Genomic DNA, 26467 nt, shown 5'->3' on the forward strand with positions numbered 1-26467 from the left:
TGGCTCATGTTCAGGCGGCTGTCAACCAACACCCCCAGGCCCTTTCCCGCCGGGCAGCTCCCAGCCACTCCTCCCCCAGAACTCACCCAAAGGCAGAGCAAACCCACCTGGGAAGGAGCCCTGCAGCAGGGGGATGGATGCAGCAGTGTTTCAGGAGGAAGAAAACGCCACAACTACAGCTTCGAGTCATTTAGCTGGTAAGCCCGACAACGGGTCAGGCCGACGCTTAACAAGCTCCTGCCAGCTGGTATACAGGAAAGTTTTCGGTAACTGTTGCGATTCCACTGGATCATTAAACGAGTTACAGGCAGCGCTCACAGGCCGTCTACTCACCCAGTGCCTAAGACAGAAAGGATGAAGCGTGCCTGCCAGACTGACCGAGTACAGCTTGTGCCCCAAACCAAACTTGTACAGAGTTGTCAGAAAACACCAAAGAATGTTCTGCCTCAAGTCTGACTAATTAGCAGCGCCTTTGATGGAGAGCAGGAGCTCCAGTTGGAACTGCTTCGCTCCTCTCTGAATATGTAATGAAGTTTTTAAGGAAGATGCAGCAGCAAACCAACCTCCAGCTAGCACAAGGTCCTGCTCTGCAAGAACCTCCCCCAGCAATGAATTAACAGTAGATTCTTGTGCAGGTGATTTATGTTTGTCTGGAAGACTTAGTTTATTTTTAATACTGTAACTAAAATCAACTTCGAAGTAGGTTAGAAATCTTTTTGACTGACAGCTGTCCATCGGCTGTGTAAGGCAGGGAACTCCAGGACAGCGCTGCATCGGTAGGAGTCAGTGGAGAAACTCTGGCTGATGAACAGTTCAGCCCGACCTTTAAGCTTGCCTTAAAGAGGCAAAAAGAGGTTGAAAAGAGGTTTCTCTTCTTCCCTTCCCCTTTGCGCATCTCAGTCTTCACTAACTGAAGACACTGCTTTGCTTACAATAGCTACGTGCCGTTACCCCAACTGCATGGAAATCGGCATCTTTGCAAGCTGCTTTTTGGGAAACAAGAGGCCACACAACCTTACCAATGGAGGACCTGCCTGGTGACCCAGCAGATCACCACATTCATTCAGAGGTCCCACCACAACGCCGGGCCAGCTGGTGCGCAGATTGACCCAAGAAGCTTCCCGGGTCAGGCACCACTAGGTACCACCGTCAGACACGAGACCCAGGTCCTACAGGCTTCCAAACTGCAACTCTCTGAAATTCAGCAAGTGGAGAATCAGAGCCAAGTCCAGAACCACGGGGCTTCTGCACATGCTGGCAAGACTGCTCGTCAGTCTTAAATCCATCAGTCTTAAATCCCCTTTCATGGCTGCTTGCCTGGAGGTAGGTACCTGCTAACAGATGTGATCCGTCTCATCCTGAACCCAGGCGGAAGAATCTGTGCTCCGAGGCAGTTTAGCAACATGCCCAGCTCAGACCGGGGCACAGGGGCGGCAGGAGGGGTGAAGACTGCCGCAGGGAGGCACGTCCAGCCAGAAGAGGGTTGTGTTGCCTTAGGAAGCAGCCGTTCCATCAAACCCCTTCCTCAAATACCACCTTAGCTTCCTCTCAAGCACAGACAAAAGAGCTAACCTTAAAATACCAGACCTGCACCCTGCACTCGCACTGCTACTGAGGGAAAGGCTGCCAATACTCATTTTCTACAAGCCGAAGAGGTGCTGCCTGTATTGCATGAGAGAGAACGGCAGCAAACTCTGACGCCCCCGAGCTGGTGATGCTTTCTGACAGAAGGCTGCTGTCACTTTCTGCAACTCCTTCCCTAGGGTTTACCCTGAGGCGAGAGACCAGCGAAGATTTTCACTCCCCCTTACACACCCCCCCCAAGGTTTTGACAAAAAAAAGAATGATCAAAGAGCCTTTGTGCATTTATAGACCCGTCAATTTTGCTAGAAGACTTAAGGCTTTAAAGAGTCCAAAACATCTATTTGAAATTTTCTATACAAACAGGTTTTTTAATATTTCAAAAAACCCAGAAATAAAATATTTAGATTTTTCTGAAGTGAGGCATTCCAACAGCTCCAGACAGGAGCGCTGGAGGGGAGGAGGAAATCCAATTCTTAAGTTTGACAGGAACAATTTTTTTTTGTTTCTTTTAATTGGCAGAGAAGCAAGACTACACAGCTATTTCTCCCCCTGGCTCCGACAAGGAATAGCTGGGATAAGCAGCACAGGAAACAAAACCAAATTTACTCAAGTGCTGCCAGTTTCAGGTTCCTGTCCCGCGCCAGCTTGCCTCGCAGGAAAGATTCCCCAATCCGACGACGTAGCAGCGTTTCACCCCACCATCCTGCCCCTTCCCCTCCACATGCTCCCATTACCATTTTGCCTCCAAAATCCTCCCACGCAGAAGAGAAGCAGGTTCCCCACCTGAAAGCAGTTCAGACACAACAGAGGTTTTGGGAGACCTCAGCCTTTTTCACAACTTGATTACCTTTATTTCTGGTCAGCCAGAAGGGGAGTTGAGAGGGGCAAACATTCGGCAGCACATTTCTTTCTCCTTTTCCATGTAGTTCTTGTAGCAGCTGTAAAGCAGAGCACAGCACAGCATCACGGGCTGTGGACTGACTGCCCAACCTTCAGTGCCACAACCAGAAAATATACAGTATTTTTTCTATATAAAGAAATTAGCTTAATGAAAGAGCATGCTGGCAGCAAAGACACAGCTCCTCCAAGCCCTTCTTTCTGCCACGTCAGGAAAGGAGAGCTGGAAACACCGTGCCTCATCCCCAGACCTCGAGTCTGTTTCGCTGGTGGCTATTAGCTAGGTAGATCTTTTGACTTTTGCTAGCCAGATGCTTTCTGCACCAGTTTTGCAAGCATGTGACGATGCAGAGGAACCCCCACCTGTATCCTGCGGTTTAGGTTCCTGTCTCCTCATTTGTGCCACTCCTCGTGCAAGCTCCTTCAGCACCTGGCAGGAGACATCGTCCAAGCGCCCTACTCCAGGATATCTACCATTGACACCAAATCTGGGCAGAGGATGGGCAGGAGGCAGCAGGGATTTGTGTCCGAACTAAGTGGACGACAGGGCAGATGCTTCCTCCTCCATTCTCACTTCCCCGCCAGCGTCACATGAGCATGGCAAAAGCTTCCCAGACTGCTCCATTTTAATCGCTGCTTCTCCAAGCACAGCGTCCTCTGCACCCTGTGCTCTCACCTCACCGGTGAGGAATCCCTGAGCCAGAGGGTGACTCAGTTTGGGCACCATCCCAGGGACAAATGGCTGCCCACATGGTCAGCTTTCCTGCATCTGCTACCATATAAGGTGAAAAGCAAAGGTTTTTCGTGCTGTTTCTCATGTGTTGCAACAAGCGTGACATCGGCTAACACTCTCTCAGCCCCCTACCATCAGCACCCCTGGGTCCAGAACCTCAAAGCGTTTCGTTCAGTGAAATCCCAGCACAGCAAGTCTCTTCTGTTAAGTTTCAGACAGACGTTGCCACAAATGCCCACACTGAGTAGATCAAGGATGCCCACCTAGGCTGTGGATGGCTCACACGCCTACCACAGCGGGAAATCCAAGAGCCCCTCATTTGGAGGCGCAGATTCATGCCAGATATTGGAACAACCCCATTTTGTTCTGTATTTGATGCAACGCAAGCCTTCCAATAGAATTGCCAAATCCAGCAGCAGAATTTGCACCAACAAGACAGTGTTACAGCCTCAAGCTGCGCCAGGGGAGGTTTAGGTTGGATACTAGGAAAAATTTCTTTACCGAAAGGGCAGTCAGGCATTGGAACAGGCTGCCCAGGGAAGGGGTTGAGTCCCCATCCCTGGAGGTATTTAAAAGCCAGGTAGACGTGGTGCTTAGGGACATGGTTTAGTGGTGGGCTTGGCAGTGACAGGTTAACGGTTGGACTCGATCTTAAGGGTCTTTTCCAACCTTAACGATTCTATGATTCTAAGACCACTACAGCTGTTACCAGACACGTGTTCCACAAAACCCTCACCCTGGATTCTGCCTGGTTTTCTCCAGTGAAGTGAAGGTTGCCAAGAACCCGGTTCAGCTGTGAAACAGATGCTTTTCAAAGTTTTGTTTTCGACAGCAAAAGGTACCTGTTGATAAACACCCAACATTCCTTTTTTGCAAAGTATAAACATACTTCGTAAGGAAGCGAAAAGCCTGTGAGAACAAGATTTTGATTCATATTCCATTTCTGAAGCCTTTGCCAGATCACATCATGAGTTTTCTCAGGAAAGACAGTTTGGCAACATTACAGGATCTAGACCCGATAACGTTGTCTTCATCTATTTTATACTAATGCCACTCTTTGTCATAGTAAAAGCAAAAAATACACCAATTTTAACCGGCACTGAAGCAGAAGCTCCGAGACAGCAGCGGTTTAACGTGTGCTCAGCTTACCGACACACACGTTAGCTGTACATGCTGCTGTCCCCAGAGTCAGAGCCGACAAGCCTGCCCGCTGCTTCCCTGGAGGCATGGTGCTTCCTGGCAGCACAACCTCAACGTTATCAGCGAGATTTCTCTTTTACCTGCCAACGTATTTCAAACGAATCTAAGGGAACACATGAGGCTTCTAGAATCGGGACTTCTAGCACCGCACCACGGGCCTTTGACATGCCAAGCCTCCAAGAACAGCTAGCCAGCCCTCCAAATCTATTTTACAACTGCTTGTGCTCACCTAGCAATTTGGTAGCCACGTACCCAGAGGCAGATCAGGATGAATAGAAGAAGTTTTATTTCGGAGTTCCAGACCAGCAGCTAACACTGCCTTCAAGTTCTTTGTACTTCAGAAGTAACAGAACAAGTTTAAAGACTTGGTGTCATCACAGACTATTAAATACAACGTGGATATAGAGGACACCGACGTGCAAGGACAGCCCTCTACCAAAACAGGACCTGGGGAAGGCGCTCGGCCCACAGGACTGGCTTTTCCAGCCGCACCACCTACTCTAATAAGAGACGTTACTGCTGCCTACGAAGCTTTTTGCAAATGCCTAGCAGCGACACACAAAAGCAGAGGGTTCGTATTCAAGGGCTGCTTTGTGATCTCTGAAGCTGGGGACTGCATCGCCTTCTGTGTCTGTGAACAGCGCCAGAAGAACAGCACACACTTTTGGGAACCAGCTAGTGCTTTTGCCAGTTTCAAAGGGAAGAGCAGAATGAGGGCAGAGCCCAACGTTAGTCATGTTTTGGTGGGGCTAGGGCATGACTAAAGCTGGCAGGATTGTGCTGTACTCAGCCTGTGGGCAAAGGGAAAGTTTGCCTTCAGGATTGCTCACTTATTACCTCCGAGACAGCAAGAAAGTCACTTTTAACAAACATTAGCATTTGTAGCACTCTACACTGAAGCACTTGCAGTGCAGAAGAGCTGCTGTAATTAACCAACACACCTTAAAGGGAACGAAAATCATACGTATTAATCCAGAAAACTATCAGCTTAAGCACTAGCCTACTGCGTTTCATTGGTTTCAAGGCATTTCAGCCCCTGTCATCACCCTGACCTACCTGCTCACAACATGCACCCCCCAGAGAAACCGCGTGGAAAGAGGGGGTGCTCTCAGCTTCTCACCTATCACCTGTAACCGCTGTGTCTGCATAATGTTTGAATCAGCTGTCTTCACGCTAAGAGAAACCTTCTGCATTTTCCCAAGTCACTTAATAACCCAATAGTTTTGTGTTTTGTTTTTTTTAAACATTTTAAATATTTTTGAGGGGGCGTTCCGGCCTGCCTAAGCACTCTCTCTTCCACAGGGATGGAAAGGAGTTCTCTCACCTTGCCAACTTTTTCAGCTCATTGTTAATATCGTGGTTAAACGGCTGTATATGCTGAGCTCTGACCAGGAAATCCCGTGCTTTTTCGTATTCTGCCATGCAGAGACAAGCCTGCCGTTGAAAGAAGACAGATGCATCACAAGATAAATATAGACTCACTGCCATTCTTCAGGAGCGAAACATGTGCAGCCACAAATATTTCTGAGACAGATCCAGGTAGCTCAGGAATCCCCCCGTGAAAAGATCTGTGTGACAGATTTACAGAGAGCCAGATTTTCCAAAAGGTCAGATGCAGAAAAACCACCTCGACTGCTGCAGCAGCTTAGGAGGCCTGGCCCAGAATTTAGTGGTTCTCCTCGGTTCATTTGAGGTTCTCTCCACAGCCAGACCGGGGTGTTCCTTGATGTGGCTACCAGAGGAATTTATTTTTGCCCACCTGGCCACACCTGAACAGCGCTTTGGCATTTCTTTGGTCAATCTCCAAGGCCTTCTGCCCGTACGCCAAAGCTTGGGCAGGACGTTCCAGTTTCAGGTAAGTAAGGGAGAGATTCAGGAGCACCAGCAACTTGGAAGCACTGATCTGACGCTGCTCTGCCTCACTGGAAGGGCTGCGACTGAGGATGGAGAACGCCTGAGCAGACAGGGAAAAAGAACTAGTGCACAACAAATCTCACTGGAAAGTGAGGAATCCATCTCATCAGCCAGCTACACCCATGTTTCTGTTTACCTAGGTCGGTTAAAAATAATACTACTCAAAACTCTAAATACACTGCATGGCATTATCAGCATGACTAGCCAGCTCAGCCATAAGACTGCAGGTTTAGGAACCTATCAAGGAACTTGAAAGCAGCAGAATAAAAATATTACATCAAGATTTTAAGGCCAAAGAGAGAAGATAAATCCTACAGGGAAAAAGGCAATTTAAATTATTTTTGTTACTAAGAAATACCAAGCAAAAGCAACTCTAAAGGGAGGGAAGAAAAATCTCACAAAACCTCACTGCCTCTGAAGCAAAGGCAGATGCATTCCAGTTTGGGAACGACTGAGCATTTTCCTGCCCAGAGAGATTGTGGAGTCTCCATCCCTCGAGATGTTCAAAGCCTGAACAGACACAGTCCTGGGAAGCCTCCTGCTGAGGCTGACCGTCCTTCGGCAGGGGGCTGGACAGGACAACCTCCAGGGATTCCCTCCAGCCTCAAGTACTGTGTGATTCCCACCTGGAAGGCTGAAAGTAGAGTGCCCAGGCTGCCAGCGATATCTCCATTTCCAGGCGGCGGGGATTCTAGACTACTTCTCAAAGCATTAACCAGCACGCTGCTGCAATACAAGGCCGTGCTGCATTACATCTCCCAGCAGAAGCTGACCTGAAAGGCTCCAGTTCAGCCATCAGCAACGCAAACCGCTCGGGGCTCGCACAGCCGCCGAGATGAACGCTTCCGTCTCGGCTAGCGCCCACAGGGAGCAAGCCTGAAGGAAAAGGGTTCTGCCTGTTTCTGCCAACCCTCCGCCTCCTTCGTTTACCACTGCTGCTCACACAAAAGCAGGTGTGTAAGAACTGTTCTTAAATAACAAACTATGTCTGGAAAATAGAATGAAGGTATTTGATCTCTAAATTGTACCTGTTATGGTGAGCTAGCACTTAATAATCCCTGCTTTCACAGCTTTTCACAATGGAAAACACATTTTTTCTGTTGTCGTACCCTTTTGTATCTGTCTTTGGCTCCCTCAAAGTGCCGCTTACGGTAGAGGTAGTTGCCAAACTCTCTCTCTGTGTCTGCCACTTTCAACACCTTTTGTAGTGGAAATGTATCCTGCTGCTCCTGTATAAAGAAATACCTGAATTTCAGCTCAAACAAAAGAAAACAAGCAGAGAGCTCGGACAGGAGAGTCTTGCACAGCCCCCTTCTATTCACAGAGCAGGAGCCAGGCCAGCGCCAAGGCCCCTGCAGCGTCCAGCCAGGCCACCACCATCCGGCACCTCCCTTTGCCAGGCTGGAACACGCCACTGTCCTTGTGCTGGTAACTCCTGGTGAAGAGCGCTACCAACCAGGCCAGGAAGCTCACCAGGGCCAAAGGGACCCCAGGGAAGGGAAAAAAAGCAGGAATTTGTTCTTAAATCCTGCCCAACTCTCTCACCTGCTTAGCACAGAGCAGGCAGTTAACGCAAATGCTATTGCTGGCGCAAAAGGTGAAGCTTCAACAATAATAAAAAAAGATAAAAATCAAAGGGCAGGTTTTCTCCTGGGTTTCCAAGTTTGAACCAGCTCACAGAGAGAGGTCAGGTAGCCAGAAAGGGTGGGCAACTGGCAAGAAGGGGCGTAAGCTCTCTTGCAATGAGTGTGGCTTGCTCGCAGGGCTACGTGCGGACAACGTGGCCTGTGCAGCAGCAGGAGGGAACGAGGAGGGCCTCCCCCCCAGCGCTGCTGCCTCTGCCCCACTCGCTGACCCACAACCACAGCCCAAAGCCCTTGACATGAAAAGGGGGAATTAACAATAACACCGTAACTCACCAGGGAGGAAAGCGAACAGTGAAGGAGCACTTGGGAGAGCAGCCAAGAAGCAGAGACAAAGGGTGGGGGCTGGGAGGGGGCACTTGAATGCTGGAGACTGAACAGGATTTTTACAAACAGCTCATTACTGTCCCTTCCGAGAAATTCCTGGAAGCGGGTGCCCTCTAGTGAAACCATCAGGTTTCTTGTAAAGCTAAAAATAACTGGAAGTCGTTCCACTGACTCCAGCACACGGGGAGCAAACAAAGGCAGCGCCCAGCTTATCCCCCCACACAGGAGTGCAAACAGAGCGAGGCGTGCAGGGGCTGCGTTAGAGGGTAGGTGCTTCTCTCAGAGCGGAGCGAGCAGCCCAGGGTTTGGATAACTGCACCTGCAGCTAAGCTAAACATACGTAATACACGAGCAACAGCAACTGGAAGGAAAGACAACAAAGGTTTAGCCTCCAGATTGAGGTCTCAAACCTTATTAAGGCAACTCACAGCAGTCAACTCAAAGAATGTGTCACATTCCTCCGAGTCTAGGAAGTCCAGCACCTCCACTTCGAACATGACGGTGGCGTTCGGGGGGATGAGAGGAGGACAGCCCTGCTGCCCATAGGCGTAATACGGCGTGAAGACAAATCTTGCCACCTCTCCCTTCTTCATCGTCAGCAGGCCGATTTCCAGGCCCCCCAGTGTAATGTCTGTCGCAACAAGAAATGGAAGCTTGTGAGAATCACAAACCTGGAAACCCCCTCAGACTCCAAACAACAATTTCTCCTAAAGCCTGGCAGAAAAAAAATCCTCAGTAGCTCACATCTCAGCAACTACAATTGTCAACAGCCCCCTGTTAGGGCTTATCGAGGCAGCCTGCTGCGGGACCAAGCACAGAGTAAACAGCAACATCTCCTCTCAGGTGATTTAAAAACACCAAGAGAGGCAGCTGCTTCAGGGCAGGAGGCCCACGAGCAGCACGGGCGCCGCTGCTCACTCCCACAGCCAAGAGGGGCAGAGGCTGATCAGTTCCGGATTGGATCCTGCATCACCTGGGTGAAGCAGGAGGGTTTTGGACTCCATTAACAAGTTGTAAAGGTTTCAAAGAACCTAAAGATACTAAACAGTGTTCAAACTGACTTGTCTTAATGGGCTAGTCTTTATAACCCCCAGTCCCAGGACAAACTTTTGGGCTCAAACCTACCTTTTCCAAGTTTCATCAGCCCAGGAAACTTGCTGTAGCAGTTTGTGCAGAAGGGCTCATCGCAGCGTTCCAGGTATCCAGAGTACTTCACTGCGCAGCCCAAAGGGAGGAGCGGGGAGAAGAGAAAAACAAGAGTTTGATTCTGAACCCAGCAACAGTGCCATCGGAAGCACACCGGGAGATGGTTTTGCAACATCACCCTTTTATCCTGCTTTTCTTCTTTCCTTCTGCTGTACAACAGCAAAGGCAGCACACACTACCTTGTCTTTATACCAAAAACCTGGGCACATCCAAGCAGCCAGGTGGTGTTGATTGCGTTTTAACATCAACACCAAATAAAACAGCTGCTTCGCAGTCTTGATGCCTTTCTAATCAGGAGCTGTGATTTTGTGTTTCTAAGAACTGGAATGGAAACTTCAGCTGTAGAAATTAAAATGCCCCAATTATCTGCAGAAATACGTAATAAAGCCTTTCCCAACCAAAGCTGGAGCCCTAGAACGAGAAACAAAGCGGGGAACGGATGCCTCCAAGCTCAGCCGCTCCCTGGGGAGTTGTACGGTAACCCCAGTTCTCACCCAGTGAGAAAACCCGCTGTAACGGGCTTCCTTTAAAACGGCACCAGGCCCTTGCGTTTCAGGAACCACTTCCAGCTTCAAACTTCTCTGTGCTGTGAGCACAGGTGGGACCTGGAAACCCTGCTTTTCTCAAGGTCGGGATGCCCTTTCGTTTAATCTGTCAGCCACAAGAAGTTAAACAGAGTATCCCAAGTGCTAAAATACTGATAAGGGCGAGCAATCTCTGAAACAGAAAGCCATACTACTGTATAATAGAAGTACTTTTAAGTTCTTGTTCTAATCTCACACTGAAGTCCAAAGCACTCGGATCTGCCAGCCGCGAGCACGTTAGCGGCTCAGGGTATCTTTTACAACAGGTTCTGCCCTCTCCATCTCCCCCAGCGCACGCTTCAGGCCCAGCCACGCAGGCCAGAACAAGGACCTTGCACTGAGATGTAAATGACTTAGAGGAGCACGAGCCCCTGACTGCAGCCGGAGGATTCCAAGGATTTTAGGTTTTCCTAGTCCTGCTGACCACAGCTGAAATTTCAGAATTAACATTCATGAAGAAAGCTGCTCAGGAGATGGTCAGCGGAGCCTGCAGGCTTGTACCCACGAAGCAGGGCACAGCGTTGCTGCAGAGCGCACCAAAACCCCTGGGGAGCTGAGCTGTGCGCTCGCACGGCGCTCACGGAATCACGGCATCGTTCTGGCTGGAAAAGACCTTTAAGGCCACCGAGTCCAACCGCTACTGACAGCGGGTGGCCTGGCCGGCGGCACGGCGCAGGGCCCTGGGGAAGGTGCGAAAGGCGGGCCGGGCCCTGTGCCAGGGGGGTGCCCGGCCGCTGCCACACGGCCTCCCACCGCCGGCCGCTCGGCCTGCCCAGCGCCGCAGGCCCCGGCGCCCAGCGGTACCTGCCACCGAGGCGCCCGGGGGCACGGCCTGCCCGCTGCCGGGGCGCAGCTCCTCCTTGCGCACCCCTCCGTCGCCGCTCAGGTCCTGCAGGCCCCGGGCCTGCAGCAGGGACGCGAAGGGGGCGGCGGCCGGGTCCCGCCCCGCCGAGCGCGGCCTCCCCTCGGCCCCGACCCGGGCCTCGCCCGCGGCCTCGCCGCCGCCCGCCATCGCGCGCCGCGCCGCGCCCCACCCCTCGCCCTCTCCACCAATCGCTGCCCACGACACGCTGCGCCTTCAGCCAATCACGCTCCGAGGAGCGACGGCGTCCCAGCACGCTGCTGAAGCACCGCGCGTCGGCGCCTCGCGGAGGACACGCCTCTCCGCGGCTATCGGCCAATAGGCGATGGCGGCGTCGCGCAGTGCACGCTGGGGGATGTAGTCCGCGCCGCCCTGCCCTGAGGGGCGCGGCGGCGACCGCGGCTTGCGCCGCCTCCCGGGCCCGGCTGCCGCTCCCTCGCCCCGGCTGCCCGCCGTTCCCTGCCGGGGAGAGCAGCCTCTTCCGGGCATTGCTTCCCTCAGGGAGACCCGGACGCTCCCGCCGGGCGTCTCATCTCGTTCTCCCCTCAGGGCGCCGGCAGCAGCCCCAGCACCGCACCCGCGGGCCCTGGGCCCGCTGCCCTGAGCCGAGCCTGTGGGCTGGGGCACCCCGGCTCGGGTGCTCCCGGGGCTGCAGGGAAGGCCCCTTCGAGGGAGGGCCGTCCCCGCGGCCTGTCCTCACCCGCCACACCCCCGGTGCTGCACCCGCCTGGGTTACTGCGGCCCAAAGACCCAGCGCCATCAGCGTGAGGCCGAGGTGGGAGCCCCGGGATAATCCCTTACCCTTTGCCTCCACTTCCCCCGCCCCGCAGCCTCCGGAGGGTTGCCCCGCGGCTGGACGCTCCCGGCTGAGAAGCCTTCCTCATCCCCGGCTTACCCTGGGCGATGCTGAGAGGGAAGCCACGGGCTGGCCACGAGTCAAGAACGAAGAGGAATTACACGATAAACTGTTTTTTGCACAGTCAGACAAAAACGCGCGCGTGCCCCGTGCTGGAGGAGCAACGCTTTGGATTTCCTTCTGGTCTTTTCCAAAAGAACAGAAGGTTCACCAAAGAACAAGAAAAATACTGTTTCAACCAAAAAAGAGCTTTACTTGATAAGAAAGTGTTTTGGTGAGAATGTTTCCGCTGACCCAAGCAGTGTGGATGAGCGAAACCCCAGCGGGGCTCGGGGAGACTGGCTGCTGAGGGAGGCAAACACTGCCAGCTCTTATCAAGGCTCCTGCCCACGCAGTCATATGATGTGTGTGCCCGTACCTGGGCAGTGGGCAGCCCCTCGCGGGGGTGTGTCACCCTCCTCGGAGCAGGAGAGGGGGACAAGAGGCTGCCTGGCCTCTCCCCGGCGAGCACGGACATCCCCGGCGGGGCTGAGGCTGCAGGAGGGGAGCGGCTCGACTCCCCGTCCTGCCGAGGGGCTGCTGGTCCTGCCGCCTGCCTCCTCTGCCCCTCTGACGGGGTGAAAATCTTCAGCTTGATCAGGAGAAAGCGAGTGACGTCCGTCAGGCTCGGTGCACAGGGACGAGCGGAGCCCAAGCCCAGGAGGAAGCAGTGAGTGGTGCGGCGAGCGGGAGGCTGTTATTTGGGTCTCCGGGAGGTGTTTCTCTGTAAGCAGAGGGAACAGCTGAAGCTCGCTCCCCTGTACAGGGTCCTGCGGTGTCTGATGGGTCACAGGCTGACGTTCAACCTTTCCTTGATTCACCAAGCTCCTATAGCAATGTATGATAAAAGTCAAGCTCAGGTCGCAGCCTCCCCTGTCCCCGGAGAAATTCCCAAGTCTCTGACTTCAGGTTTATTTTCTTCGACTCCAGATCATGTCTTTGACTCGCCCAGGATCTTTTGGCAGTTATATCGCACAGTGCCGCGAACAGCAGGGGAGGCGATGCTGCGCGAACCTTACAGTTCACCAGGATGGCCGCGGGCAGCCCCAGGGCTGGTGGGAGAGGCAGGGATTTGGGCTCGTGTCTCTTGGGGGTGCTGGCCCGGAGCGTGGAGCACTGCGGGGACCCAAGACCGCAGTGTTTCAAGGGGGTGAGCTGCAGTCGCAGCCCTGCCTCAGCTTCCCAACCCTCGTATCGATCGAATGCAGCCTCACGGGTGTTTACTGCGTGGTGGTTGTCCCTGTCTCCTAGATAAACGTGCTTTTTATGATTTCCTTCTGCTTTTGCTTAGATGCATCACTTGAGCTAATGCCAGTCCTTCTGAGGATGTCCCTGACTGAGACAATGAGCCCAAAGAGATCTGTAGGAACTCATACAGGAATTTTTCAGCAGAAAATCCCTCTCGGCTGTGTCTCCAGCCCTGACACACCGGCAGGTCTGCCCCGAGGTGGGCTGCATGCAGTCTGACACGCCGGCCAGGCGAAGGCCCCAGATGGGAACAGCTCGGTGGTGACTTCTAACACCTTAGGCAGATCCAGCAGGCACGGCCAGGGGTGGTCTCGCGTCTCCAGAGCCCAAACCCATCGCGGGTTAAAACAAACTAGGTGCTGGAGCGTGGCAAGAGCAGGGCAGCGAGGCTGGGGCAGGGGCTGGAGCACAAGGCTGGGGAGGAGCGGCTGGGGGAGCTGGGGGGGCTCAGCCTGGAGAAGAGGAGGCTGAGGGGAGCCCTCATCGCTCTCTGCAACGGCCTGAAAGGAGGCTGGAGCCGGGGGGGTCGGTCTCTGCTCCCCAGGAACAAGCAATGGGACAAGAGGCAACGGCCTCAAGCTGCGCCAGGGCAGGTTTGGGTTGGGTATTAGGAAAAATTTCTTCCCCGGGAGAATGGTTCAGCATCGGAACAGGCTGCCCAGGGCAGTGGTGCAATCACAGTCCCTGGAAGTGTCCAAAAACCATGTGGATGTGGCGCTTAGGGACAGGGTTTAGAGGTGGACCAGGCAGTTAGGGTAACGGTTGGACTCGATGATCTCAGAGGTCCTTTCCAACCTTAACGATTCTGTGATTCTATGAAACATCTCAGACTTTGCGTGGAACCTCATGATGAGTTTCCAGCTGTCTGCACTGCTGCCGGGGGGGTGGAGGTGTCTCTCTCTTTCACCTTCCCCAGGTGCTGAGCTCCTGTCTTCGCTCATCTCTGCTTATCTTGCTCTTGGAACAGGACTGATCTCCCACCGGTGTTGTCCTGGCCAGGTCTGCGTGGGAAGGTGGCAGAATGGCTCGGAGGATGAGCATCGACGAGCTGGAGGACCAGCTCCTCTGTCCCATCTGCTTGGAAGTCTTCAAGGAGCCCCTGATGCTGCAGTGCGGGCATTCGTACTGCAAGTCCTGCGTGGTGTCACTCTCCGGAGAGCTGGATGGGCAGTTTCTGTGCCCTGTGTGCCGTCAAACCGTGGACTGCAGCGCCTCGCCACCCAACGTCACGCTGGCCCGCGTCATCGAGGCACTGCAGAGCCGGGGTGAGGCAGAGCCCACCCCAGAGTCCTGCCCGATGCACCACAACCCTCTCAGCCTCTTCTGCGAGGCCGACCAAGAGGTGATCTGCGGGCTGTGCGGCACCATCGGCAACCACCGCCAGCACAAGATCACGCCCATCTCTACTGCGTACTGCCGGATGAAGGTTGGCAGGCAGAGCCGGCCGGGGCTCCTGGGTGGGGGTTAGGGCACCCACAGTGCTCGCTGGCCAAATGTCCCCTCTCCTTCGAGGGACAGGCTGGAAATGACACCAGTGTGGGGAGCAGGGTCCCACGGCACAGCCAGATGTGGGGCAGGGTTCCTGGGCTGGGGGGCAGCCGTTTCTCAGGCTGAGCATGTCCCCGGCTGAGAGGGCTCAGGGTTTTGGTGGCTGAACTGCGGTGGAGAGAGCCGGCGGTTGGGGAGTGTCGGCGAGGCCTTTCAAGACTGTTTCCAAACACCATCAAAAAGAGCCTGGAGATAAGGGCTGAGGCGAGGTGCCACAGGAGAGCAGGGAGGCAGGAAAACAGGCAGAGTAAACAGCTGGCGTCCCCTGCCCAGCATCACATGAAAGCCCCAGGAATGGAAAAGCACAGGGCCACCCGTCCCCTCCGCTCCCGGCACCGGGGAGATAAGAGAAGGAGGCACCAGAAACGCTCCTGCCCCAGCCAGGCTCCCAGCACCGGCACTGGGAGGGTGCCACCGGCCTGGTGCTGGCTTGTGGCTGCTCACCACCTACTTGCCACCTGCTCGCCCAGTGCGGAGCCACCATGGGGTGTGAGATATGGAGGGCTGGGAATGGGAATGGAGCCACAGTGCTCCTGGCAAGAGTGCTTGGTCAGCAGCATCCAGATCGGAGCCATGCTCTGAGCGCTCTCCTGCCTCTGGCAACCCCAAATCCTCTAGATCAAGAGAGGAAAGATCAGCAGGACACGCAGGGCCCCAGAAAGCTTAGAGAAAGCTTAGAAGAACGTGGCTTCTCAGGGCCACGTGCTCCTCGAGGGGCTGGCAAGCAGTGCCTGCCATCAAGGAGGCTGCCACAGAGGTCCCTCCTCCAGAGGTGCTATCTTTTCAGGAGGAGCTGTCTGTGCTGCTGACCGATGTCCACCAGTGCAAGAGGAACCTGGATGAACACTTCAGCAAGCTCATCAACAACAAAAGCCGCATCGCGGTGAGTGTCACATGCCAAGGCAGCCTCTGTCTCAGAGTCCTCTGTGTCCCACAGAGCCCCTGGAGCAACCCGGCTCACCTCCTCTACTTCTCTCCTTTTCTTCCCTCTTCCCTGGGATAGCAGACGGGGATTATCTTCCACCCTGTTCCCTGAGGTTCGTGTTCTCCACGGAGCTCAGGGATTAAACACAGACCAGTTTTGGGGAAGGGTGACGTAGCCCTCTCTGGTGGCACAGCCCTGTTTTCGGAAAGGGTGAAGTAACCCTCACCCAGCATCCTGGCAGCAGTCAGAGCTGGTTTGACCAAACGTCCTTGGTGGTGGGGAGATAACGGGTGGAAAGGACCCCGCTCGGAGCAGGCTTCCCAGTCACAGCAACGCCGTTGCTTTCACGTTGAGTTCATGCCTCGTTTAGCTGCGTATCCGTTGCCCACGCAGTTGACGTCCCCGAGGGACCTCCTGGCATCCCCTCTGAGGCTAAAGCTTCCCAGTGGGGCTCCTCAGAAGGGCTCAACCCAAATGCAACTGGAGCTGCACTTTCTCCCCCTTAGCCCAGGACACAGGTCGTTCCCAGGGAGCAGAGGGATCCCACAGCTCTTTTGAGGCTCTGATGAAGCTGGTTGGGACATCAGGAAATCAAAATCTGTGGGAGGAGAGGTGTAAGACAGGGGTGCCGTGGTGGTGAGCTGCTGAGAACAGCAGGATGAAACAACATCTGGCCTGCTCTACAGAGCTGCTCTTTATTTGGAAAGCTGGTGCAGGGTGGCTTGGTGGGACACGTTGACATTGCTGGTGGCATCTCGGAAACCAAAAAGGGGGTGAAGGGAATGGAGCAAGGCAGCCCTGCACAGCAGCTTGCTGTCTCCCGGCAGAACGAGGCCGATGTCTTCAAGTGGGTGATCCGGAAGGAGTTCCAGGAGTTGCACAGGTACATCGATGAGGAGAAGGCCACCTTCCTGGAGAGCATCGAGGGGAAGGCAGCCCAGCTCATCACCTCCATTGAGTCCCAGGTCAAGCAGACATCAGACGCCCTGCAGAGGCTTAAGGAGATGCAGAGCGCTCTGGAGGCACTCAGCAACGAAAGCCAGCTTGATTTCATCCGGGTGAGTGCGCTCACTAGCGAAGGCAGTGACAGGCAGGCAGGCTCTCCAGCCCCCAGCCCGCTGCTCCCAGCCCTGGGCAGCGGGAACCCTCACCCAGCGTAGCTGGGACACCACGAGAAGTGAGATGTAAGCGCCCTCCAGCGAGGGCTTTGCCCGATGGGACAGACCTCCCCTCCACGAGAGGTGATGCCATTAGCTCTCCCAGGAGAGGAGAGCCCCGGCCTCTCCAGCCCAGGGCATGGACGTGTGCAGCTGTGACCATGCAGAGGAGCTGCCATTCTGTCAGGCTCCCACCACCGACTGTCTTTTCTCTTGTGTTTTCCAGAAATACGGCTCCTCCCAGTTCAGGTGAGTGGTGGGACCCAGCAGCAAACAGCGTCAACGGGGATGGCAGCGCCTCTGCACCAGGGCTAGAGGTCCCAGGCCAGTGGGCATCTCAGCGTTGCTGGGGCAGCCTCGCGTGGACACTGCTGTGGTGATGGATAGCCACGGCCAGAGCCACGCACTCAGCCCCAGAAGAGGGCAAGAGCAGCTGGCGAGACACCAGTGGCTCCGTCACACGCGGCAGCCAGGTGAGAAGAGGTCACACGCTGTCCCCGTCACCTGCATCATGGCTGCTGTTGTCTTTCCAGGTCAGAGCTCCCCAGCCTGCACCCCGGCGACGGCATCTTTAGCCCCGTGTCCTTCAAGCCGTGTTTCCACCAAGACGACATCAAGATGACCGTGTGGAAGCGCCTGCACCGCCGCGTCCTGCCAGGTACCGACCGCTGGCGCGTGGGACAGGCTGCCCGGCCGGCATCACACTGCCCTGGCCTCTGTCTTGCTCTCTGCTTCTGCCCTCCTCGCCGCCAGGAGAGCTCCTGGAGCAGCGGCTGGCCCTGTCTCGTGCTGGTAGCAGCCTGCTCTGGCCTAATGCTCCAGCTGCTTAAAGCTCAGCAGTGCCAGCTTGTCCGGCTGTTCCAGCCCCCGGGGTCGCCCGGAGCCGCACCCCTGCCCGCCAGTGTGCCTGGAGCCCGCGTGCTTTCCTTCTAGCTCCGGAGACGCTGAAGCTGGACCCAGTGACGGCACATCCCCTCCTGGAGCTCTTCAAGGGCGACACGGTGGTGCAGTGCGGGCTCTACCAGCGCCGGGACAGCAACCCCAAGCGTTTCAACTCCAGCAACTGCATCCTCACCTGCAAGGGCTTCTCCTGCGGCCAGCACTACTGGGAGGTGATCGTGGGCACCAGGAACCACTGGCGCGTGGGCATCATCAAGGGCACGGTCAGTCGCAAAGGGAAGCTCAGCAAGTCTCCCGAGAACGGCGTGTGGCTCATCGGCCTGAAGGAAGGGAAGGTCTACGAGGCCTTCAGCACCCCGCGGGCCGCCCTGCCGCTGACCACCCGGCCCCAGCGCATCGGCATCTACCTGCACTACGAGAAGGGCGAGCTGACCTTCTACAATGCCGACAACCCTGACGAGCTCAGCCCCATCTACACCTTCCAGGCAGAATTCCAGGGCCAGCTCTACCCCATTGTGGACCTGTGCTGGCCGGAACGAGGGCCCTACTCCCCCCCCATCATTCTGCCCGCACCCACCACGAGTCGGCACCCCCGGGTGCCGTACAACCATCCTGCCCCGGAGGAACCCACGAAGCCGTAGCCCGGCCAGCGGCTGAGCCCCGAGGGCCCGCAGCAGAGGACAGTCAGGCTGCGCGCAGGCTTGTCCTCCCGTGGAAGCTGTGGTAGCGCAGAGTGAGCTTGGGCAGCACAGGAGGGTCCTTCCCCTCGCCTCTAAGAGCATAAAATCTCAGCCTTGACATGTGAATCCCCATCCCTAAAATCTAGGAGGCTGACCCAAAAGCTGGCCTGCAAAGATCTCCCTACGGAAAGGAGCGCCTGAAAAGCACGAGCCGTGAGCGTCCGGGGTCTTTGCTGGTGCGTCTTTCTTCTGAATAAATAGTTTGCAGTAGGCGAGCTGGTTGCTGGCTAACACCGGTGCCGTCTCCGAGGAACCAGACGGCAGCCAGAGCTGCGCAGGTGTGCCGGGCTGGCCCTGGCCCGGCGCTGGGTGCCACCGAAGCCGCTCTAACGCTGCCCTCCGCTGCTGGGCAGGGGAGAGGAAATACGACGAGAGGCTCCTGGGGCGAGATAAGGGCAGGGAGAGAGCACTCAGCAATTACCGTCACAGGCAAAACAGACTCAGCTTGGGGAAATTAGTTTAATTTGTTACCAATCAAATCCGAGTAGGGCAATGAGAAAATAAAAACTAAATCTTAAACCCCCTTCCCCCCCCACCCCTCCCTTCTTCTCAGGCTTCACTTCACTCCGGATTTTCTCCACCTCCTCCCCCAGAGCAGCGCAGAAGGACAGGGAATGGGGGTTGCGGTCAGTTCATCACATTGTTTCTGCCGCTCCTTCCTCCTTCTTCCCCTGCCCCAGCGCGGGTCCCTTCCACGGGGCGCAGTCCTTCAGGAGCAGACTGCTGCAGCGTGGGTCCCCCGCGGGGTCACCAGGCCTGCCAGCAAACCTGCTCCAGCGCGGGCTCCTCTCCACGGGTCCGCAGCTCCTGCCACAAGCCTGCTCCAGCGTGGACTTCCCACAGAGTCACAGTCTCCTCCGGGCATCCCCCTGCTCTGGGGTGGGGTCCTCCAGGGGCTGCAGGTGGATCTCTGCTCCACCACGGACCTCCACGGGCTGCAGGGCACAGCCTGCCTCACCACAGGCTTCCCCAGGGGCTGCAGGGGAATCCCTGCTCCGGCGCCTGGAGCACCTCCTGCCCTTCCTTCTGCACTGACCTGGGTGTCTGCAGGGCTGCTCCTCTCATATTCTCACTTCTCTCTTCAGCTACTCTTCTGCAGCAGGTTCCCCCCCCCGCTTCTAAATCTGTTATCCCAGAGGTGCTACCACCGTCGCTGACGGGCTCGGCCTTGGCCAGTGGCAGGTCCGTCTTGGAGCCGGCGGCATTGGCTCTGTCGGGCACAGGGGAAACTTCTGGTAGCTTCTCACAGAAGCCAAAATCTACCAAAACCTACCAAAAGGGGCTACCAAAATCTTGCTGTGCAGACCCAATAGAGCAGGCAGCCGCAGTGCTCTGCAGAGGCACGACGGGCTGCTGGGAGGGGAAAACGGGAGCCAAAAAAGCAGCTGCAGAGAGCTGTTTGCCAGGCAGTGGGGTCAGCCCCCAGCCTGCCCGGGGCAGCGCCTCTTCCAGCCGCTCAGGGATGCGAGCTGGCACGGGGAGCCCTGCGCACGGCCGGCCCGGTGGGACACCGCGCCCGGGGCCGCGGCTGAGGCAGGGTGAGGGGAGCAGGGCACAGCGGGAGCACGGCCTGACCAGCTCAGCCACCCCGCACACAGCCTGGGCCCGACCCTGGGCCCGCAGCGAGTCGTGGTTCCCCTAACTGCAGCGTCACCTGGGACCCGTTCCTAGGGCTTGTCACCAAAATTCACAACCAGCCCACACCAACCGTGGAGAGGCTAGGACACAAGACATACCATTACAAGGGAAAATGTTTATTCCTGTGCATCAGGTGTCCCTGCCAAACTGGGGCACCCGAATGTGGCCCTACACAGGGTTCTTACACCCTTCACACACCCAGGCACAACACAATTGGACTGATCACCAACACCCACCCCACCCGTTACTAATCACAGTAACACTTTGCAAAGCCACCGTATCCTGCAGCATCCTTGCTGCTTGGCCATTGATCCAGACGTCCCTGGAGCCAGTCTCACTGGTGTCACTGGTCTATGACGCCAGATGACGCCGGGAGAGTTTCAAAGCCGTATCAGAGGGGCTGGGATGCTGGCGTTCTCCTGGCTGACCGGGGTACCCTTAACCCTTCATGGTCAGCTCTAAGCTTCCTGGAAGCAAAGTCCTTCTTTCTGGGGCTGGGCTGTCCTTTATCACAGAATCACAGAATCGTTTAGGTTGGAACAGACCCTTAAGATCATCGAGTCCAACCGTTAACCCAGCACTGTCAAGGCCACCACTAAACCATGTCCCTAAGCACCACATCTCCCTGGCTTTTAAATACCCCCAGAGATGGGGACTCAGCCCCTGCCCTGGGCAGCCTGTGCCAGGGCCTGACAGACCTTTCAGGGAAGAAGTTTTTCCCAATACCCAACCCAAACCTGCCCTGGCGCAGCTTGAGGCCGTTCCCTCTCGTCCCATCGCTTGTTCCTGGGGAGCAGAGACCGACCCCCCCCGGCTCCAGCCTCCTTTCAGGCCGTTGCAGAGAGCGATGAGGGCTCCCCTCAGCCTCCTCTTCTCCAGGCTGAGCCCCCCCAGCTCCCCCAGCCGCTCCTCCCCAGCCTTGTGCTCCAGACCCTGCCCCAGCCTCGCTGCCCTGCTCTGGCCACGCTCCAGCCCCTCCATGGCCGCCTTGGGGTGCGGGGCCCAGCGCTGAACACAGCACTCGAGGGGCGGCCTCACCAGTGCCCAGTACAGGGGCACCATCACCTCCCTGCTCCTGCTGGCCACACCAGTCCTGACACAAGCCAGGGTGCCACTGGCCCTCTTGGCCACCTGGGCACCCTGCTGGCTCATGTTCAGCGGCTGTCGACCAGCACCCCCAGGCCCTTTCCCGCCGGGCAGCTCCCAGCCGCTCCTCCCCACGCCTGCAGCGGTGCCTGGGGTTGTTGTGCCCCCAGTGCAGGACCCGGCCCTCAGCCCGGCTCACCCTCCCCCAGTGGGCCTCACCCACCGCTCCAGCCTGGCCAGGGCCCTCTGCAGGGCCTCCCCGCCCCACCGCAGACCACCGCGGCCTCCCCTGCGGGCTGACCGCCCCCGTCCCCTCCTCCACCGCCAGCGACGCTGAGCGGCACCGGCCCAGCGCCGAGCCCTGGGGAACCCCACTGCTCACCGCCCGCCTCCGCAGGCGGCTCCGTTCCCCGCAGCCCTTCGGGCCCGGCCACCCGGGCCGTTCTTCACCCGGCGAAGCGGGCGCCCGCCCAGGCCCCGAGCAACCGGTTTCAGCGGGAGGACGGCGGGGAAGAGGCCGCCCCCTGCCGGCCCGGAGGTCTCGGCGCCGGAAGTGGCGGCGGGCAGGGCCATGGCGCTGTACAGCGCGGCCGCCGCCGTCCTGGAGGGGCTGGAGCGCGGCGACGGCGGGGTCAAGAGCCTGGTGTACAACAGCGGCTTCCCGGTGCGGGGCCGGGAGGGGAGGGGAGCGGAGGGGGGCCTGCGGCGAGGCAGGCCCAGCCCGGCCCGGGGGGGGTCAGGCCCGGAGCAGGGTAGGCCCGGGGGGGGGGTTAGGCCCGGGGGGGGGGGTTAGGCCCATGGGGGGGTTGGTTAGGCCCGGAGCAGGGTAGGCCCGGGGGGGGGGGGTTAGGCCCGGGGGGGGGGGTTAGGCCCGGGGGGGGGGGTTGGTTAGGCCCGGAGCAGGGTAGGCCCAAGGGGGGGGTTAGGCCCGAGGGGAGAGGTGAGGCCCATGGGGGGGTTGGTTAGGCCCGGAGCAGGGTAGGCCCGAGGGGGGGGTTAGGCCCGAGGGGGGGGAGGCCCGAAGCAGGGGAGGCCCGCGGGCAGGTGCTGGCCTCGGGCCCTGACCGCGGGCAGCCCCTGACCGCGGGCAGCCCCTGCCCACCCCGCAGCATGTCCGGCAGCTGTATGCCTTGGTGTCCGAGACCCTCCGCTACGCCCCGGTGCTGGAGAAGCTGCTGGCCGGCGCCGCGCTGCTGCAGGCTGAGAAGAAGCTGGCCCCGCCGCTGGCGAAGGTAAGAGGGGGCCGGGGGGGACCCCTCAGCAGCGGGGCCCGGGGCGGTGGGGCCGGGCTCACCCCCCTCCCCACAGGTGCTGGTGTACGACCTGCTCTTCGGCAAGGGGCTGAAGTGCGGGGGCCGCTGGAAGGCGCTGGCCCGGCGGCACCGGGCCCGGCTGGAGGCCGAGCTGGCCCGCCTGAAGGTGCAGCAGAAGGTGAGCCGCAACGAGGACCTACTGGCCCCAGCGCAGGCAGCGAGCCCTGCAGGTGAGTGGGCCTCGGGGCCGGGTGGTCTCCTGTGCTGGTGGCAGCGGCAGGTTTTGTCTGACCTGACTGCCTCCCCCAGCCTCCCAGGTACCGCGCTACGTCCGAGTCAACACCTTGAAGACTTGCGTGGACGATGTGATTGACTTCTTCAAGCGCCAGGGCTACTCCTACCTGGGCAAGGCGGCCAGGTGAGCCTTTCTTTCCGCCAGCCCGCCTTATCTGGGATGTCAGCGGGTGGCAGGGACCTGGGGCGAGGTCCTGTGGGCTGCAGCGCTGTTGGTCTTGGTGCTCGTGGTGTCCGGGTTGGGGTCTCTCTTGCTCTCTGCCTCTCCGGGTGCTGCCTGGTGCCAAAGTGGCGAGGAGGCGTGGGGTGAAGGGGGTTCTCTAGTGTGGGCATGGCGAAGCAGGACTCTGTGTTCATCCTCCTGGGCAGCGTGGAGGAACTGAGGGCCCTCTCTGGGAAGAAATTCTTGTTGGATCTTCATCTTCCGGAGCTGCTGGTTTTCCCTCCGCAGACGGACTTCCACGACAACCTGCTGTACACGTCAGGCCACATCATTCTGCAGGACAAGGTGGGGGAGCTGGGGAGTGGGGGTCTGCAAGGGCAGGAAAACCACTGATGGGGTGGAGGAGGGTCAGCCCCTTCCCCCATGCCAGGGGCTGGGTTTGGGCCAGCTTTGCTGCAGCTCTTGAAGTCTAAGCAGAAATTGTGAGTGAAGCCTGCAGCTGTGGGGTTCCCCTGTGGCTCTGCTGCAGGTGCGGGGTGAATTGCTCTGAACCCAGCTGTAAAAACACCCTGTAGGAGCTGGGGAGCAGCAGCTGGGAGGAGCGCGGGGCCGGGCAGAGGCTTCCAGTGGCAGTTGGTGGTGGTGGAGGACTTGTCCCCGTGTTGCTGCGGCTCCTGCGACCCCGCAGCGTCAGCCCTGCCCCGAGGAGGGGCCGGGGGTCCTTGCTGCCCGCGCCTCTCATGGGGGTTTGCCCTCCTGCAGGCCAGCTGCCTCCCTGCCTTCCTCCTCGCCCCCACTGCTGGCTCCCATGTCATCGATGCATGCGCTGCCCCTGGGAACAAGACCAGCCACCTGGCTGCCATCCTGAAGAACAAGGGGTGGGTGCAGGTTTGCGTGCTGGGGGGGAGGGCAGGGGGGCGGTGGCCCCGGTCCCCCCAGGAGAAGGCGGCAGGAGGAGCTGCAGCCCATCACCCCGCCCCGCTGATCCCTAGGTGGCTCCGAGAGTGCTGGGCTATCGCAAGGGCCTGGGGGGACGTGAAATCACGTAGGGGTTCACTTCCCAGCCCCCAACCCTGGCCCCGCTCAGTGCTCCTGCCCGGGGGAGCAGCGCCCGAGCTCTGCCCGCCGGTGCTGGGGGCTGCTGGGGCAGCCCGCCGCCGGCAGCGCGGCTCCCGGGGCCCGGCGGGGATGTTCACGCCTCTCGTGGGTGCCGGGTTCTGCCTGCAGCCAGATCTTTGCCTTTGACGTGGACACCAAGCGCCTGGCCACCATGAACACCATGCTGATGCGGGCTGGGGTCACCGGCTTCCAGCTGGCCCAGCAGGACTTCCTGACGGTGGATCCCGGAGACCCCAAGTACGGCAAGGTGACCCACATCCTCCTCGATCCCTCCTGCAGCGGCTCAGGTAACGTGCGGGGCGACGGCCGCCCCGCCTGGAGCCGGGCTCTGGGCGCGCGCAGCCCCGGGCAACGGCCGCTCTCCGCGCAGGGATGGTGAACCGGCTGCCGAGGGAGGAGGCCGCCCCGAGCGCCGAGCGGCTGCAGGCACTGGCCGGTTTCCAGCGCAAGGTCTTGAGCCACGCTCTCAGCTTCCCGGCTCTCTGCCGCTTGGTCTACTCCACCTGCTCGCTGCACCGGGAGGAGAATGAGGACGTGGTGCAGGCCGCGCTGCAGGAGCGGGGCTCGGCCTTCAGGTGGGCGGGGTGGGGGGACGTGGCGCGGGGCGCTGCGGGGTGCTGCGGGGCTCGGTCCTGACCCTTGTCCCACGCCGCAGGCTGGTGAACGCCTTCCCTTCCTGGCCCTGCCGAGGCCTCGCCGCCTTCCCCGGGGCAGAGAGCTGCCTCCGCGCCTCACCTGCAGACACCCTCACCCACGGCTTCTTCGTGGCCGTCCTGGAGCGGTGCGGGGACGGGGTGGCTGCCCCCAGGTGAGAGGGGGGCCCGGGGGGCTCTGCCTGCCTCTGGCAGCTCTGGGGGGCCGCGGCCGGGCTCAGGGTGCCGGGGCACCCGGGGGCGGGCGGGTGTCGCCTTCCTGGTGCGAGGAGGAGGGAGGATGGCAGGGTCCGGCCGTAGTGGGCGCAGGAGCCGCGGTGCCTCGGGTGCGTGGCTCAGGCCGTTCGCTCTCCTCCACAGCTCCCTGCCCGCGGTGGCTGAGAAGAAGCCGCAGCACGGAGAGGGAACGGAGGCAGGAGCAGCTCCCAAGAAGAGGAAGAGGAAAAAGCAGCGGGTGAAGGAGTGAAATAATGTTTTTAGGCCTGCGCAGCGCATGGTGGGGAACGCTCCTCCGCTGCCACCGCTGCCTGGCCGACAGTGGGGCCTCTGAACACAAGTAAAGCTTTGTGCCAGCTGCGGCCGTGGTGTAATTTGTGCCGTCCTGGGTGGAATTCTGTGCCGCCCTGCTCCCTGGGCCCAAGCGCCAACCCCCGGGGCCGCCCTCGTGCCCAGGTTTGCCCCCAAAGCCAGACCTGGGCTGGCTGCAGCCAGCACCGGTGCTCAGCACAGCCACCCTTTCTGCACCCTGCGGGGCTCCAGCTCGATTCAGGGTGTTGCTTTTACCATGTTCTGCCCCCCCACCCCAAAATCCTTACCCCAGCCTGACGTGGGGTTTCTGAAAAGCCGGTGGCTGTAGGGATGAAACAGATTAAAGTTTTTTCACTCTTTCACTGTCTTTTCTGGTGTGTTTGTGCAGCCTTGCCCTGAAACTGCCTGAAACAGAGGCGCGGGATGGGGGGAAGGTGAAAAAAGTGAAATAATTAATAATAATAATTGTCCTGCCCGTGCACCTGCTTTTGAGCAGGGGAGCAAGGACACACGAGCCAGAGGCCTGCGCAGGCCCCGGAATCAGACACAGGCACAGCCGATGTGAACACAGGTTTTTTTTTTTTTATTTTAAACCAGAGACAGAAGAAGCAAGGAAAAAAATTGCACATTCACACTAAAAAATCCTCATCAGCCGCACCAGGAATGATCCAAGTCTTCAGCCTGAGTTGAAACCCAGCCTCCCCCAGCTGCGCGCAGCGGCCCAGGCGCGAGGGTCTCTCCCAGCAGGGTCTGTGCGGCGGGGACGGGACGCAGCCCTGCTCCTCACGGGGCACTTGGGACCTAAACCAGGGCAGCGCCCAGAGCCGCTGCTCCCCAGGGTGCCCTCGCCTCCCAGCCTGCTCGTCCCCATCTCCCTGTGCCACCGGGTCTTGCTGGAGCCGACCTGGCCAAACCCTGGCACCGCCGTCCTGCACCACCACCACCTGCGGGTGCTCTCTGGGCTCAGTGCCCTCGCGTCCGCTCACCCCTGTTCAGCCGCTTTCTGACCCCCAAGGACGCGTTTGCCCAGGCCGGCTCCTCCCGCGCGGGCCTGTCCTGCCGGAGCAGCCCTCTGCCCCCTCGGCTACGCGGGGTGGGGATAAAACCCCCGCCAGCGGCAGCGGCGGGCGCCTGCCCGCACGTCCTCTGCCCCCGGCGCCGCGCAGAGCCCGGTCACCTGCCCTCCTTCCGCCTGCTGGGAGAGACGCCTCGATCCTGGCGGACAAGAAAAACCGCTCGTCACCGTAACGCGCAAGAGCTCTGCTCCTCATCCTCGGAGAAAGAATTTAAAAAAAAAAAAGAAAAAAGGGGTTAGTCACATCCACGTACATCACATTTTAAAATGAAGGAGATGTCGTGACAGGCCGGGA

General features: G+C 58.4%; 3 protein-coding genes across 4 annotated transcripts; 2 read left to right on the forward strand and 1 right to left on the reverse strand.

Moving 5' to 3' along the window:
• Positions 1–2443: 2443 nt before the first annotated feature.
• FKBP6 (FKBP prolyl isomerase family member 6 (inactive)) lies at positions 2444–11100 on the reverse strand (the record flags this gene model as incomplete). The annotated part of the gene is made up of 7 exons (XM_082328105.1): positions 2444–2522; positions 5739–5848; positions 6174–6368; positions 7438–7557; positions 8727–8929; positions 9424–9513; positions 10893–11100. The coding sequence occupies 7 exons, from the start codon at positions 11098–11100 to the stop codon at positions 2444–2446; spliced, it is 1005 nt and encodes a 334-aa protein (XP_082184231.1).
• A 3014-nt stretch (positions 11101–14114) lies between these two features.
• TRIM50 (tripartite motif containing 50) lies at positions 14115–18404 on the forward strand (the record flags this gene model as incomplete). The annotated part of the gene is made up of 6 exons (XM_082327928.1): positions 14115–14519; positions 15429–15524; positions 16394–16624; positions 16950–16972; positions 17257–17381; positions 17657–18404. The coding sequence occupies 6 exons, from the start codon at positions 14115–14117 to the stop codon at positions 18262–18264; spliced, it is 1488 nt and encodes a 495-aa protein (XP_082184054.1). The 3' UTR covers positions 18265–18404.
• Positions 18405–21625: 3221 nt separating this feature from the next.
• Positions 21626–25532, forward strand: NSUN5 (NOP2/Sun RNA methyltransferase 5). Of its 2 annotated transcripts, none has more exons than XM_082328013.1 (10): positions 21626–21751; positions 22197–22319; positions 22396–22570; positions 22650–22758; positions 23004–23142; positions 23560–23675; positions 24025–24203; positions 24287–24491; positions 24572–24724; positions 24930–25532. In XM_082328013.1, the coding sequence occupies exons 1-10, from the start codon at positions 21659–21661 to the stop codon at positions 25033–25035; spliced, it is 1398 nt and encodes a 465-aa protein (XP_082184139.1). In that variant the 5' UTR covers positions 21626–21658; the 3' UTR covers positions 25036–25532. The 2 variants fall into 2 exon arrangements, with proteins under 2 accessions (XP_082184139.1, XP_082184140.1); XM_082328014.1 differs by having other exon boundaries at positions 22209–22319.
• The last annotated feature ends 935 nt before the right edge of the window (positions 25533–26467 follow it).

The sequence above is a fragment of the Platalea leucorodia genome (genome assembly GCF_965183815.1).
Source record: "Platalea leucorodia genome assembly, chromosome: 16".
In the NCBI taxonomy this organism is placed as follows: Eukaryota; Metazoa; Chordata; class Aves; order Pelecaniformes; family Threskiornithidae; genus Platalea; species Platalea leucorodia.

Bases quoted from the DNA above. Each gene is read 5' to 3' on its own strand.
- NSUN5 (XM_082328013.1), top strand. From the start codon at position 21,659: ATGGCGCTGTACAGCGCGGCCGCCGCCGTCCTGGAGGGGCTGGAGCGC. The intron at 21,752-22,196 runs GTGCGGGGCCGG...CCCACCCCGCAG, and splicing joins TGTACAACAGCGGCTTCCCG to CATGTCCGGCAGCTGTATGC. The intron at 23,143-23,559 runs GTGGGGGAGCTG...GCCCTCCTGCAG, and splicing joins ACATCATTCTGCAGGACAAG to GCCAGCTGCCTCCCTGCCTT.